Raw genomic sequence first — 15,434 nt, 5'->3', positions numbered from 1 at the left:
CCACGTAAATGTGCAGGGTGTCTGCAAATGCAACTGAGATTTGTTATGAACACATGAGTGCTACATCATCAAAGCATTTGGTAACATTCACTACAGCTTCACTTAACAACATTGGAGATTGTTTATCGTAAGGCATTTCATAAGAGTAAGCATTCCATACACACACACACACACTCTCGTTTCTCTTTCTGGCCTAGGCTATTTGTATCGCCTTTAGGCTATGCACAGGATGTGCCAACTTTTTATGAAATAGAGAGACCCCCTTAAAGACAAAAAGATAATTCAAGCCCTGGCACACTCCATTTTGATGGTCCCCTACAGGCTATCTACAGATGCTGTCTGTTAATGAAGGTTTGGGTTTGGTGAAGGTTATGATGAGTATACAATAGGAACAATCACTGAACCATCTGTGAAGTGTCTGTAGGTGGACTCTCTGAATACCCTCTTTGTTTTCATGCTATGTTCATGTAGACATAATCACCCTGCTGTTAATGCCACTGGTTCATTTTGCTCACAAGGTTGCTTATGTAAAAGTTTATTATTGTTATTATCCTCCTTTTATTTCTTGTGTGTAAGCCTCTTTTCTTCCCCAAACTTTCTCTTTCATCTGTGAGTCACTCGTAAGCCTTTATCTCGCTGCACTTCCGAGGCTTCTTCAGAACTGACTGAGACAAAAGGAGAAATGGGAGCCTCTGCACAGGGGCAGTTCTCTCTATCTCTCTCTCTCACTCACACACTCACACACACACACACACACACACGAGTAAAAGTTTAGCCTGACAGGTGAAAGTAAAAGGAGATGAGAAATGGAAAGTGTGTGTGTGTGTGTTTGTGTGTTTTTGTGTGTGTGTGCATGTGTGCGTGTAGACGGGTACCCAGCCCTTTAACCGTGCGATGCACGAGAAATGGAAAGTGTGTGTGTGTGTACCTGTCTGTATGTGTATCGGCAGGTACGTATGTGTATGTGTGTGTTTTGGTATGTGTCATCGCAGGTAAGACTGAGGGAATGCATACGCACATGCATCTGTATGAGACACAGCTCTGAGGGGAGGGGGGGTCAGAGCTATATTGATGGTCCACGGACGTGAGAGCCGGATGAGATGTCAAAGGCTCCAGGTGCCACCATCTGTAATTGCTCACATTTGAAGTCCTGGCACACTGCATTGGCAGAAGGTCAGGGCAGGCTGGCTCCAGCCCAGCAAAACAACCTTACAAATGATCGGCGCACACTCATTTCAAGTCATGATGATCCTGCAACAAGGTCAATGGGTCTAGTGACTGTATTCTGATTAGTTTCCTCCAGAAGGTAAACAGCAAAGTCGGCTGGCTCCTGAGATGGTCTCACTCTGAAGTCCATCACTAATGTGGGGATTGGTTTCATTTGGTGTTTATGTTTTGGGTTAAGGTCAGGCTAGGGTGGCCTATATTAGCTTGATTGGTGAAAAGAGCTCTTTGAAATGTCAGTAGGGCTGTAGCCTTAAGCCTTGAGCAGATAGTGAAACAAGGCCCTCTTGTTTTGGTTGGTTATTCATGCAAATCAAATTCATCCAGTCTCTCTCTCTTTCCGTTTTGTTTTCAACCACTGACAAACATACAAAAAATACAATGTATTATTAATCTTATATTAAGATCTATTTGGAAAAATCCATTTGGTATTATTTTTAGTATGAAGATAATTACCTAGCGCTCTCTCAAAAGATCATTTTGACTTAATTTAATAAGAGTTTGACTTATTTTAAGATATGCCATCATGAAAACAATCAAATTTGGCTGGCAGTGCGTTGAGCAAATTTGCCTTGATAAGACAAAAAAATAAGTCAAACTCTTATTAAATTAAGTCAAATGATTTTGCGGGAAAGTGCTAGGCAAGTCTCTTTATACTTAAAAAAATAATACCTACAAGTTTTTGAGCTTGATATAAGATTAATAACACATGGTTAGATTTTATTAGAGAACGGGGTAAGATGAGCCATTTTTTTATATTCTTCATCATTCTAATGTGTCAAAAAGGTTTTGTTTTGTAATCTTCACACCAAACAAAAATGTTAAGTGTTCTACTACTTCTGTAACCAAAAACTCTTTGATAACTTATAAGGGTAAAGAGACATACTTTCTGCAAAGAAGTTGGTCTCGTGGCACAACTTACCTCATAAGTTGCGGGGTAAGATGAGCCTAGGTGAGGGGTAAGTTGGACCACAACAAAGATTTCAGGTAAAACATTTTTTTTTCTTCAAGCAATAATTTAATTTCTACAAACAGCAACAACCACCAACATTTAACTGAGAATAAATTCAAATAAATTCAACTGAAAATTTACCAAGACAGATTTAGGCCTGTAACATTTTTTGTCGCCTGTTTACCTGTAAAAAAAATTGTCACTTGTTTACCTTGTAAATTCACCCATTTAATTCACTTAAATAAGTCAGATTAATTTGCTGCCTATAGTTTCTTTAGCTATTAGTAACACAAAGGAACTATATAGAACGAGGTCACAAAATCAAGGCAAACTTAAAAATCTTACAATATAAGTATGGCTCAACTTACCCCAGCCCTGGGGCCTATTGCATAAAACTAGGATAAGGGATTAAGCCGGGATATCTTGGTTATCCTAGCTCAATTTATCCGTGATCCGGTTGCACAAAAGCGGGATAGGGGGCAACAGGATAAGTTATGGTATAAATCACCATGGCGATTTCTGTGGAGCTAGCCTGCTCCAGACCAGGCTAAGTTCCAGGATCTATTTAATTTCATCCCTTATCTCAGTCAGCAGTCACCACAAACGGAAACCAATAGTTATTCCACTGCCCACTACACATTGTTATCACATATAACTAGACCCACTGTCATTATTTCAACGTTTGTGATCATTAATTAACTTTGACATATCGCCATTCCCAACCTGTCATGCGACAATGTGACGTCACGGGAACCATTTTGCGCGTGGTGGTCACTAGTTGCAATATTCTCCTAAACAGAGGTGTTGCTGTTTGTGGCTGTTGTGAAAAGGCTATCGCTACCTACTTCACACCGTAGAAGAAGCAATGAAGCCGCTCTAGTTATGTCTAGTTGCCATGGTGAATCAGTGAATCTGTGATCGGTGGCGGGGTCTATTTGAGGGAGCCGTGAGCGCGCACTTATCCAGGATAGGTTTCACCTGACTTGATGAATCCGTGTCTGCTCATCCTGGCTTGCTCGTTGTGCAACCAATTAAGCCTGTACGCTCGTGTTTTGGATTCATTGAGCGCAGCCAGAGACTTTCTAATGTGGAGACACAGCACTCAAAAAATACTCCATAGAAATGCATGGTGCTAGTTTGTCACGCCAATATGGCAGTTGTCTACACATATCCCACCCCGTCCTCGGCAAAACGTCGACATGTAAATACATTGAGCCAATCATGTGGTGTGATGTGATTACATTGAGCCAATCATATGGTGTGTTGTGAAGACATCGTGCCAATCATGTGTTGTGATCTCGCCGCTGGAGCAAGATTGGTGTCGTGAAGCCTTTGGCATGCCAGCGTTCGACCCAAAGACTGTGCCCGATGAGTGCCTATAAAACGTTGGTATATGGCCGCCGAGTGGAGGGACTTGCCTAAAAGGACTTTGGCGCAGCTCAATAACTTATCCCGGATGTCTTAATTCTGCTTTTGTGCAACAGGCCCCTGGTGTCACATCTTACCCCATAACCACCATCTTGAAAGAACATGCTTCTCACAACAAGCTAGGGTAACATTTATGATTTTGTTTAGCCCTCACATCATAACTTAAAAGGCCACAAATTGAAGTGTAATGCATCTGAATGTTATTCTATTCACGTTTTCTCTAAATCACCACATGTTTTCTCTAAACCCTAACTCTGGACATGAATGGAATCCACTTGGAGAGCAAAAAAGCATATTTTTACACAATATTTCTTACCACATTTGCCATGTGCTTTTCCACAAATTGTTAGGAATGATTCCCTCTTCCTTAAAGGAGAATTCCGGCACAAAAAGAAAAAAACCCGACAAAAATCGACTCGACCAAACCGGAGATCTGCACTGGCTGCCAGCACTTCAAAATTAACTATAACGCTAATCTTGGGGGCATGCTATGTAACTGTGTTTGGGGCCTCTAAACACACTCAGAAAATCATTCCAAGACATATGGAACACAAGTTGGTTCCTTCTTAAGTTTTTGTTTGCGTGGGCCACTCACCTCAGGGCTACCCCATTGACACCCAGCCCATTGCAGAGCCGACGCGCTCTCATCCACTATAGCCACAGAAACGAAAACTTTTTCCTTGGTGTTTTGATTTGTTTACTGTTTCCTAGAAAAAAGGGTGGCTCATCCTACCCCTGTCCTCAACTTACCCTGTTCTCTCCTAAGCAGTTTTTGCAGTGCACACTTATACCACATACATGCAAAGACACACTTGCGTGATGCATACCAACATATATGCAAAGACACACTTGCATGATGCATACCAACATACAGTATCTCACAAAAGTGAGTACACCCCTCACATTTTTGTAAATATTTTATTATATCTTTTCATAGGACAACACTGAAGAAATGACACTTCGCTACAATGTAAAGTAGTCAGTATACAGCTTGTATAACAATGTAAATTTACTGTCCCATCAAAATAACTCAACACACAGCCATTAATGTCTAAACTGCTGGCAAAAGTGAGTACACCCCTAAGTGAAAATGTACAAATTGGGCCCAATTAGCCATTTTCCCTCCCCGGTGTCATGTGACTTGTTGTAAGGTCTCAGGTGTGAATGGGGAGCAGGTGTGTTAAATTGTTATCACTGGTGTTATCATACTCTCTCATACTGGTCACTGGAAGTTCAACATGGCACCTCATGACAAATAATTATCTGAGGATCTGAAAAAAAGAATTGTTGCTCTACATAAAGATGGCTTAAGCTATAAGAAGATTGCCAACACCCTGAAGCTGAGCTGCAGCACAGTGGCCAAGACCATAGAGCGGTTTAACAGGACAGGTTCTACTCAAAACAGGCCTTGCCATGGTTGACCAAAGAAGTTGAGTGCACATGCTCAGCGTCACATCCAGAGGTTGTCTTTGGAAAACAGATGTATGAGCGCTGCCAGCATTGCTGCAGAGGTTGAAGTGGTGGGGAGTCAGCCTGTCAGTGCTCAGACCATATGCCCCACACTGCATCAAATTGGTCTGAATGGCTGTCATCCCAGAAGGAAGCCTCTTCTAAAGATGATGCACAAGAAAGCCAGCAAACTATTTGCTGAAGACAAGCAGACTATGGACATGGATTACTAGAACCATGTCCTGTGGTCTGATGAGACCAAGATAAACTTATTTGGTTCAGATGGTGTCAAGCGTGTGTGGCGGCAACCAGGTGAGGAGTACAAAGACAACACTCCTACAGTCCTACATGTATACCCACATACATGCAAAGACTCACTTATACCCACATACATAATGCACATTTATCATACTGACATACATGCACACACAGAGTGGTGTAAGAGCACATACAGTAGCTCATTACTTAAGCATATATAGTGGTAAGACTTACCTTAAGCATATATAGTGGTAAGACTTACCTTAAGCATGTATGGGGCAAGAGTTACCTTAAGCATCTATGGGGCAAGAGTTACCTTAAGCATATATGGGGCAAGAGTTACCTTAAGCATATATGGGGCAAGAGTCACCTTAAGCATATATGGGGCAAGAGTTACCTTAAGCATATATGGGGCAAGAGTCACCTTAACCCTTTGCAGACTGTGTCGAACATTCCATTTTTTCATACTCGATGGCCTTATGGCACAAAAAGGCTTATTGTATGATTATGCTACATGACAAAGATACAATATACCCACCACTCTAATCAGGAGAAATAGCCCTTTCAAATGGTATAAAATATAATTAATAAGTTTGAGGAGAACATACATAATTTTTAAAAAATATCTTTAAAATTCAACCCCCAAAAACACGAAAATATCAGTTTGTCAAGATAAATCTAATTTTTCTCCCATTTTCTATTGTAGATAGAGAAAAACATAGAGTGTATGGGAGATTCACAATTTTGTCCTCTACTCAGTGATAAAAACAGAATCAATGTGTCACCTTTTGTTCAAAAGTTATGATAAATTTATTAGACCTTTGCAGACGGCACGAAACATTCCGTTTTTTCATACTTGATGCCCTTGTGAGACAAAAAGGCTTATTGTGTGGCCATGCTACATGACAGAGATAAGATATACCCACCATTGTAATCAGGAGAACTAGCCCTTTAAAATGGTACATATCATAGTTAATAAGTTTGAGGGTAACACACATTGTTTTTAAACAAAACCTTCAAAATTCAATATCAAAAACGTGAAAAAATATCAATTTCTCAAGATGAATCTTTCTTTTCACCTGATGTCTGTTGTAGATATAGTGTGCAAAGGATAGCCAGTGTTGTGTTCTCTTCAGTGAAAAAAAAAACAGAATCAATTTATCACCTTTGGTTCAGAAGTTATGATTAATTTACTCATAACAGTAACAAGTAGAATTTTTAAAGAGTAGAATGTTTTCATTTCCCGGTTTGGCATCTGACCTAAAAATACAGATATAATGGTCATGTAAAAAAATAAGCTGTTTTACCATCAAAACAAGCTCAATATGGGATGTCTTACTGTACTCTGAAGAGGCTAAATCAATTGTGGGGGAGGACAGATAAAGGCTGAAAGACAGACTAGCTGATTGTAACTGCTTCTCCGTGTGCTTCATTCTACTATGAAAACAAGAATATAGAGACACTGGCACATGTGTTAGGTTTCTGAAAGGGGAAATAAATCATTTTATTTAGAAAAGTCTTAAACAATGTGATTAAATAACCAGGAACAACAACTTCAGGTAAATAACATAAACATATGTTTACAAACATGCAGTAACTATTAGAACTACAAGAATGACAAGACAACAAAGATCAACAAATCGTACATGGTGAACAAAACATCAATTCATACTAACATTCACACACATATATATACAAACCAGCTACGAAGAGGCAATGTCCATGCGCTCCATTGTTCACATTTTTTCAAATGAAGCCTGATAGCTACTTGGAATCAAGGACCTGGCTGAAGGCATTGAATGTAAAGAAACCACCACAGCAACGTTTTTGTTTGTTCCCATCACTTTGTGGACAAAAAACCAACCAAGGATAATCCTTTCCCAGAGTTGTGGTTGGGATACAATCGCACTACCCAGCCAAAGAGAGGCGCCAACTCACCCAGCGGACAACTGCCTCCCCCCAGATAAAGAAACGCAGACTTGAATCTGAGGGTAAGTTCAGCAACTTTAGCTATGAAGCTGAAAATACTGTTAATTATGAAGAACATTGCTACCGGTATTTTGCTAAGGCAGTTGATTGTTTTGGAGATGGGACAAATAATGCACCGCGATACATCATTAATTGTGTGTAATATGTGTGCGTGCATGTCTTTTACATCATAAATACAATGCAAGGTGGCAGGCTGTTGTGATGATGATTGTGTGTGTGTGCGTGTGAGTGCAATGTTGTAGTACAAATTTTGTCATTGTGATTATTAGAGAGGACCATGTCTGCATTAATTTGGCTCCATCCATGTTTTCTGGTCCCCTTATTAGATGCTCCTGAAACCTGTCAGCCTGCCTGTGAGGCCGAGCCTGCTACACCAAAATTTCGAGATGCCCAGACCCAATGGGAGGATCCGTCACATGTTGACCACACGTACTGTTCAACAACACCGTCCGTTAAAGTAGACAAGGCCACACAGTGCGAGGCAGAAATGGGTCCTACTGTGACTAGCACCACGGTCATTGATGATGCTAGGTCCCGGCTGTATACAGGAGTGCGTATGGTTCAATTTTTCACCCTAGTGACGGTGTTGTTGCCTTTCAGTAAGCCATCAATTACCCTTCCTGTTGTTGACCAAATCCTAATGACCTTGATTAAGTTAAAACTAAACCTAATATTAGGAGATATTGCTCACCGCTTCAATGTGTCTACATCCATGGCAAGCATTGTGATTAGTCACTGGATTGACGTGATGGGTGAACAGTTCAAAGTCCTGATCCCATGGCTTCCAAGAGAGACCATTCGTGCCACCATGCCCTTGTCGTTTCAGAGGAACTACCCTCGAACCACCTGCATCATCGACTGTGCCGAAAGTGCCATGCAGAGAGCCACAAACCATGACTCAAGGAGTGACACTTTCAGCCAATACAAATCACGCAACACTGTGAAATATCTCGTCGCTGTGGCCCCTAATGGGCTTATCATGTTTATATCTGACGCCTATGCTGGCAGAAGCAGCGATAAGTTTATCACCATGGACAGTGGGTTTCTAGACTATCTGAGGGCTGGTGATGAGGTCATGGCGGACCGTGGGTTCACCATTCGAGACTTGCTTGATGAGAGAAGGGTCAGTTTGAACATCCCTGCATTCACCTACAGGCGCAATCAGTTGACAAATGAGGAGACGACACGCACCAGGCGAGTAGCCAATGTCCGCATACACGTGGAAAGAGCAATCCAGAGACTGAAGGTCTTTAAGATTTTATCCCAGACCGTTCCCATCAGCATGGCACCGAAACTGGACAACATCTTAACCATCTGTGCTGGCCTAGTTAACCTGAAGAGTCCACTGATTAGAGTGCCTCGTGAGGTTTAGAATCTTGCCTTATGTCCCAGTCTACCAACACCCAGCCATGTTGTTCATTAAATACAGATAAACACAATAAATACTGCATGCATTGTATTTTTTTAATATTATATATGAATATTTTTATAGTGATGTAATTGTGTGGGCTTTTGTATTTTACTTTTAAATACCAGTTAGAATTAAACATATGATCTTTCTTGTTGAAGCCATTTCTTTAGTTTCCTCAAAACAATTAATTAATCCAGTGTTATTTATGTACAGTATGAGCTTACTATGAATGATAAACTGTGTTAACAGAAATTGTAGCCCTCTAAGGAACATAAGGCCTATCATTCATGATCGTAGTTCAGTGCAATAATGAAATGAAATTACATCAAACTTTATTTTACTCAAACAGTACAGGCACATTGATATATTGCACAGCACAAAGAGATCATGTAAATTGTGCATTATGTAAATAACGGACATCTGTTGGCTCCTGTGGGCATGACCTAAATAAGGCAGTTTTATATTATTTTTTAAAATGCTGCGATATTTACTGCAGAACTGTAACCTTCCCTCAACAAAATCATCAACAATTTTTCGAGGAGCATGTGGGCAAAGTAGAATGTGCGCAAATATACGATATGGCCCTGGACAAATTCTTGGTCGTGGGTACTTCGATTTCTAGGTGCTCAGTTTTGTTCCAGATCACCAACTTGGAGTGCTGAAGCCCTGTGCAGTGCATCCCAATTTGTACCTGCATGTAGTAGCCTTTTGGACCATTGCAGGCAATATGGTAATCTACCCTATCTCTGTTTGCCACAGTTGTGATTTCGCAGTTCTTTGTTGCCAAAAATTCTGCTAGTGACTTGTTTCCCATCACAGGTGATTTGATCTCCAACAGAATGTCTTTGTTTATCACTCCATCGGGAGATGCTGCAAGCCACGGTTCCTTTTCGCACACCACTAAGCCTTTGGTTTCAATGCTGTTGCCCAGAGTTTCCAAATAGTCCCTTGCAAGTTCCTCCCCTCCGGCTCCTTGGCCGGGTTCGCGGCATTGCCACGGAAGGATGGGTGTAAGTGTTCTGACAAAAACTTGTCAGGTGCCGTGGTTGAGCGAATGGGCACCTTTCTAGCCGTGCTCGCTGTGATGCGCACTCTCCGCGCATCATGCCAGACCTGTTCTTTGCTCTGTGCTTTTTTGTAACCTTCTCAATCTCCTCAAGCTGGGCTGTGGACATGTTAATGTATTCATCATAGAAGGTTCTACATTTTACACAAGTCAGTGGTGTGTGGTGCTCATCATGGGTTAGGAGATGGAGGCGGGACATGGTGTTGGCTCGGGTGATGGAGGAGGTATTAGCATTAAAGCAGAGCTGCAGGAGGCTACTCCCAGGGCAATTGAAAAGTTCTGCCATTGGTGAGGCAAGTCGCGTTCTTCCTCCACTCTTCATGATTCCTAAAGAGTGTCACCTTCTGTGCGGTTCTGGAGTGGTAGAGGATGGCTGTGAAGTTGGTGGCGGCTGGTAGAGATCCTTCCCTGTTGTGTCGCTTTGAAGCGCACATACTTCATCTTCCTCTGACCAGCATTTCTTTTAGACCCAGCATTCCACTGGTTCTGTCTGTCTGTGCAGGCAAGCCCGGTTTTCCCCTGTCTCACAGCATTTTCTACCTAGAGATATAGTAAAAACAGTGCATAGATATTGTAATGAGTTCACTGCAAACATGTCATATGATATAATATATTGCACACATAGCCTACAATGAATATACAGAACATTGGGTTTGCAGAAATGCACTTTATGAAGAAAATGCATTATTATCATCATCATGGCACAAACACACTTTGCACTCTAGCCAAGTAGCCTATGATGTAGTTCGGATACCAACAATAAACAAGACAAGGCCTAGGCTACAATGGTCAAATAATCTAGTTACCTTCCACAGGATCGCAGCTGAGTGGGAACAAGATCTCCCTGGTCCAGCAACACACGTACATCCCGCAGTTTTGACTTCTCCAGCTTCAGTTACCAGCACCCAAGCATTATGCCACGCATTGTTCAAACACTGGCTAGGCTCTACAATTGCTTTCAGATAAACAAAACGATCATGTTTGTATGACATGACACAACCGACTTTGTTGCTGTGCAGGTATTGATATGCCTCGGAGGCTTTCAGATTGTCCATTGCTTTTCCATCTATTGCTAAGGATTGCACCAAGTAGGAGCAAATCTTGCTGTACGTTATGCTGGGCCACGTCGTCATGTTATCCTCCCAGTTCTGCACTGAATTCGGGTGGGGGAGAATAACGCCATCTCCAGTCAAAGTGGTAGAACCGTGATCCCAAGCTAGCATGGAAATCGCTGTGTTTACACCGCAGGCGGCTTTCGCCAAAACCACTTCCGGCGGAAATGAAATGCATTTGGTAGCGTTATGGCGGCACCCGGGGTTTCGCGCGTGAACTTGTGTATAGCCAGATGAATTTCGCTCCGCCTAGCTCCACTCATCCATCTGGAACCGATCCATTGAAGTGTTGCTTCAGAAGGCTGGGCCTAATCAAAAAATCCTTGCATATGATTGAATAAGCCACTTGTCCGTCATCTATTGACGTGCTACTTCAACCACTCACATCAAAGCCAACCCGTGACGCTAATAACAGACTCACAGTCGCTTCTACGCTATGTCACACCTATGAAACTCCCGCCCTGCGTCCTGATTGGCTAAACCATAAAGTTGGTTGGAGAAATCACTCTCAATGGAAGAGGTCCCAGATGGATGTGAGTGAAGCTAGGCGGAGCTAAGCGGAACGACATTCATCTGGCTAGGGTCAGGTTATGAGAATACTACATCAGACAAACATATGTACATTACACAAACACATACTGTAACTTAACAAGACATCACATTGACTTGGCTTATTAACACAACATAACATTAATAACAGAGAGGCTAAGGATGATTTCCGTCCAGGATGATTACAGATATGATTATCAGGGATGAAATTGATGACCGGAATGACAAGAAGGGGGGGTAGGGTGTGTGTGTGTGGGGGGGGGGATGGTAGCTCTGAGAGTGTGAATGAGGTGGTGTTGGGATGGGGGTGTGTGTGTGTGCATATGTGTAAGGTTGGCTTGCTGTTGGGCCAGGAGGAGAGAAGCTGGAACACAGAGAGGGAGGGTTTCAGAGGAGAGGAGTTGTAATTATTCTGTTAAAGATGAGTGTAATAATAAGAATAACTGATTGCCTGACTGATTGACAACCTGGGCACCCATTAATGGCCACAGTTCCACCCAGCCCCTGCAGTTATGGCGACGAGCTGACAGAGGGGAGGACCTGCGTGCCACCCACCCCACCAGGCCCAGAGGGTCCTTCTTTACGCTTCTGTCATCTTCTCAAAGGAACTCTAGATATCATTCATAGAGACCATTGGGTCCTTGGTTACCTGTTTGACCAAGGCCCTTCGTCCTGGATTACTCAGTTAGGCTGAAGGCTAGTCTTGCTGATCCTAGCACTTACAGTACCATCTGCCTTGAACTGACACTCAACTGTCAGTACTCACTGATGCACTTATTCTTACTGTACTCTACCTTTTTTAAATTGTCCTAAAATTGTTGAGAGAATTGCTTTAAAACTTAAACTGTTTACCATGTTGTTAGTCGTTTTGGTTAAAAATGCTTTAAATGTAATGTAATGTTCCAAACTTTTCCATTTGAGAATGATGGAGGCTACCGTGCTTTTGGGCACTTCCAATGCTGCAGAAATTTTCTTGTACCCTTCCCCAGAACTGTGTTTTCACACAACCCTGTCTCACAGTCTAAGGACAATTATCTCGACCTCGTGGCTTGGTTTTCACTCTGACATACACCATCAACTGTGAGACCTTATATAAAGAGAAGTGTGCCTCTCCTAACAATGTCACTGTAAAAAAAGAAATGGTTGTGACAACTCAAATTTTCTAGGCAACATGATGCAAGAGATTTTTGCGTTTTCACAACAAGTTTACTACTGTTGACCTTACAAAGGTTTTTGAGTTTAGCCAACTTAAAATTTTTTGTTGACCAAACCAGGTTATTCTCCTTACAATAACAAAGAAAGTTTTTTTTTTTTAGCATGTAGTTCTACCTTCAACAGTTTATCTTTCTCAAGTTACCTGTACCCTAAAATTATGAAATGTTAGATATAATTGAAGTTAATTATACATTTAGGTACATTTTCCTTAACATCATTTTCAGTGTCCCGCCGGCGGGATGGTTACCCCCCTCCCCCACCCATTCTAAATCAATTGAATGCACCATATTGCTATGTAGCATAGTAATGTTATACACCATTTCAAAGCTTTGATTCTTGGGAGTCTAAAAATGACAACTTTTTTCATGTACAATCTGTAAAATGCTTTACATTTTCAGATTAATCTTATTATGTCTCATTTAAATTTGATCCAAAATGCCCTCCTCCGCTTTTGGTGCTACCCTGACTTCTGGCTGCAGTGCAGCACAATAAGTAGATGCAACATATTGGGTACTGAAATATTCACAAGAATCCATAGAAATTGAATCTTCATGTTGTGTTATTCAATATCAGTTGTATGTAGATGTATAGTCTCTTATACACGCTCATTGAACAAAGTAAATGCAAAAATAGAGACTTTTTTGTAATTATTCCATATTTTGTGTAGTCAGTCTCTATCAGAACACCTGACATACAATCTAAATAGTTCACAAGAAACCTCAAAGTGTTACCTTTCATTTGAGACCAGGATTATGCTTCTACACAAAGGGGTTAATGTGCAGTAAACATTTGATTTTCAGTATGCATTTTAGATAACCAAAAGTCCTATAGGGAGTTTGAATAGGCATTTTACAAAACAGTGTGTGCATAACATGTTTATTTCTGAGGAAACACGTAAAACATTTGGCACTGAGCATATATGCAACTCTTGCTGGGAACTGCCTAAACAGACAAATGGAACTTCACTTTGACCAGAGGGTAAAAGAGAAATGACTCAACAGTCTACAAACATTTACTGCAAAAGCTTTGTTTTGAGAGACCTGATGCTCCGTGAGCATCGGGACCCAAGCTCAAAAAAGATGGTCTGAATTGCTTCAAAGGTATACTTCAGCAATTTTGGATACTCCATGTTTATGGCATACAAAAGGCCAAAGAGGTATGCAAAGGCAGTCTGGAGGTCAGGTAAGTCATGCAGTATGATGTGTCCTTCCAACACAACAGCTACATCTCGCACATCTTCATAGACAGTCAGAATGCCAACAGACACACCTTGGACCACAGCATCCGCAGGGTCAGTCTCCTAAAGAAATCAGAAACAATATTGAATACAAAGCAAAACAGTTACACCGATATTCTACCATCATTATGCTACGGATTATTCCATTTAACTCGAACTCCAAAAGCAACCCAGTAGAGTGTGGGAATTAAAGGTATTATCTGGAGTGAATCAACCCATGGGCCTGTTGTTTCTGTTGCCGAGTGCTGCCGATACTGTAGGTATGAAAACGACAGAATTTCATGCAGGGTAGACCAAATAGTGAAGCGGCAACCAACTCTAACCGAAGAGGGCATGCAACTCATTGCTGTCGTTATGATAACCATCAACAGCACTCAGCAGCCTCAAAGAACAGGGGGATATGGACTGACTCTCCAGAGTGTTCCTTTAATGTCACTGAAATTGGCATTGTGATATGTGTTTGGACAACATTCAAGCAGAAAGCAAACACAGGGATCTGGGAATGGTGTAGAACTTTGTGCTTTAAGTACATGCAACCCCATGATAGATTTAGCTCTGTCACAAACTAAAAGGGACAGATGCGAGAGCATAAATACCATCACCCATTAGTATACCAGTTACCAGAAGTAGTTTAACATCAATCCTTGCAACACACATCTGGACTGATGAACCGCTCATGGAATGACAGAAAGTGTGTTTGAGCATCTGGGGATATGTTCCAAAGTTTATTATGCTCAAAATTATCAGAATTCGCTTAGAAATCATATAATTGGTAACACCACAGATACATTTTTAAAGTCTATTAAACAAAGAAATCACTTACCAAACACTTCAAGAAAAACTTTGTGTCCTCACGGATGAAGATGGGTAGTCCTCTCAGAGCTGTTGTCTTTCGTTGAGATGCAATGTCACTTGTCTAAAGATAATACCAACACACAAATACAAACACCATTCACATAGTGCAAAACTGAAGATACAGTGTAAATGAAATGAAAAATTAAACTGTAGATATCAAATGTAAAACATGTTTGTTTAGCTGTTAACATTTCTACTGAGGAAGTATGGAGTGCTGCTGGAGTTAAGCCATTTTCAGCATTAATTATTCATAAAATAGAACATTTTCATCCAAGTCATTAGTATGTAAAAACATCTAAAAGTGTCTAAAAGTCTAAAAGTGCAAAAGTAAATATTACATTTAACATCAAGAGAAATGATCCATAATACTGTAAATTCACAATGCTAGCAAAAAAGCAAGTGAACTGCTCTTCAGAAAATGAAAATTTGCCAGAGCACTTGCTACAGGGAGAATGTTTTGTGGAATGGTAACAATGACCTTGGACCAATGAACATGGCACTGAAAATGAAACAAACAATCTGCTCCCTTTGTATGTGCAGTTGCTGGAACATCATGACTGATTTGATGCCTCACAGACAACCTCCATCAAAAATAATTCCCCAAGTTTATCAACATTTCAATAGTCTAATGACCTTAACCAGCTGCTACATTAACATCATTCTCAACACATCCTAGGAACATGGAAATA

General features: G+C 41.1%; 1 protein-coding gene across 1 annotated transcript in view; it reads left to right on the top strand.

The window, feature by feature from the left end:
- The window catches only part of LOC125300232, a 34,399-nt gene extending 25,600 nt beyond the window's left edge, over positions 1-8,799 (top strand). Inside the window, exons 3-4 of the mRNA XM_048251965.1 lie at positions 7,196-7,302; positions 7,627-8,799. Coding sequence (XP_048107922.1) covers positions 7,196-7,302; positions 7,627-8,672 — 1,153 coding nt within the window. The 3' untranslated portion in view covers positions 8,673-8,799. The remainder of the gene's footprint in view (positions 1-7,195; positions 7,303-7,626) is intronic.
- Positions 8,800-15,434: the final 6,635 nt, after the last annotated feature.

This window comes from Alosa alosa, chromosome 9 (genome assembly GCF_017589495.1).
Source record: "Alosa alosa isolate M-15738 ecotype Scorff River chromosome 9, AALO_Geno_1.1, whole genome shotgun sequence".
Taxonomy (NCBI): Eukaryota; Metazoa; Chordata; class Actinopteri; order Clupeiformes; family Clupeidae; genus Alosa; species Alosa alosa.
This window is presented reverse-complemented; position numbering and strand designations above follow the sequence as displayed.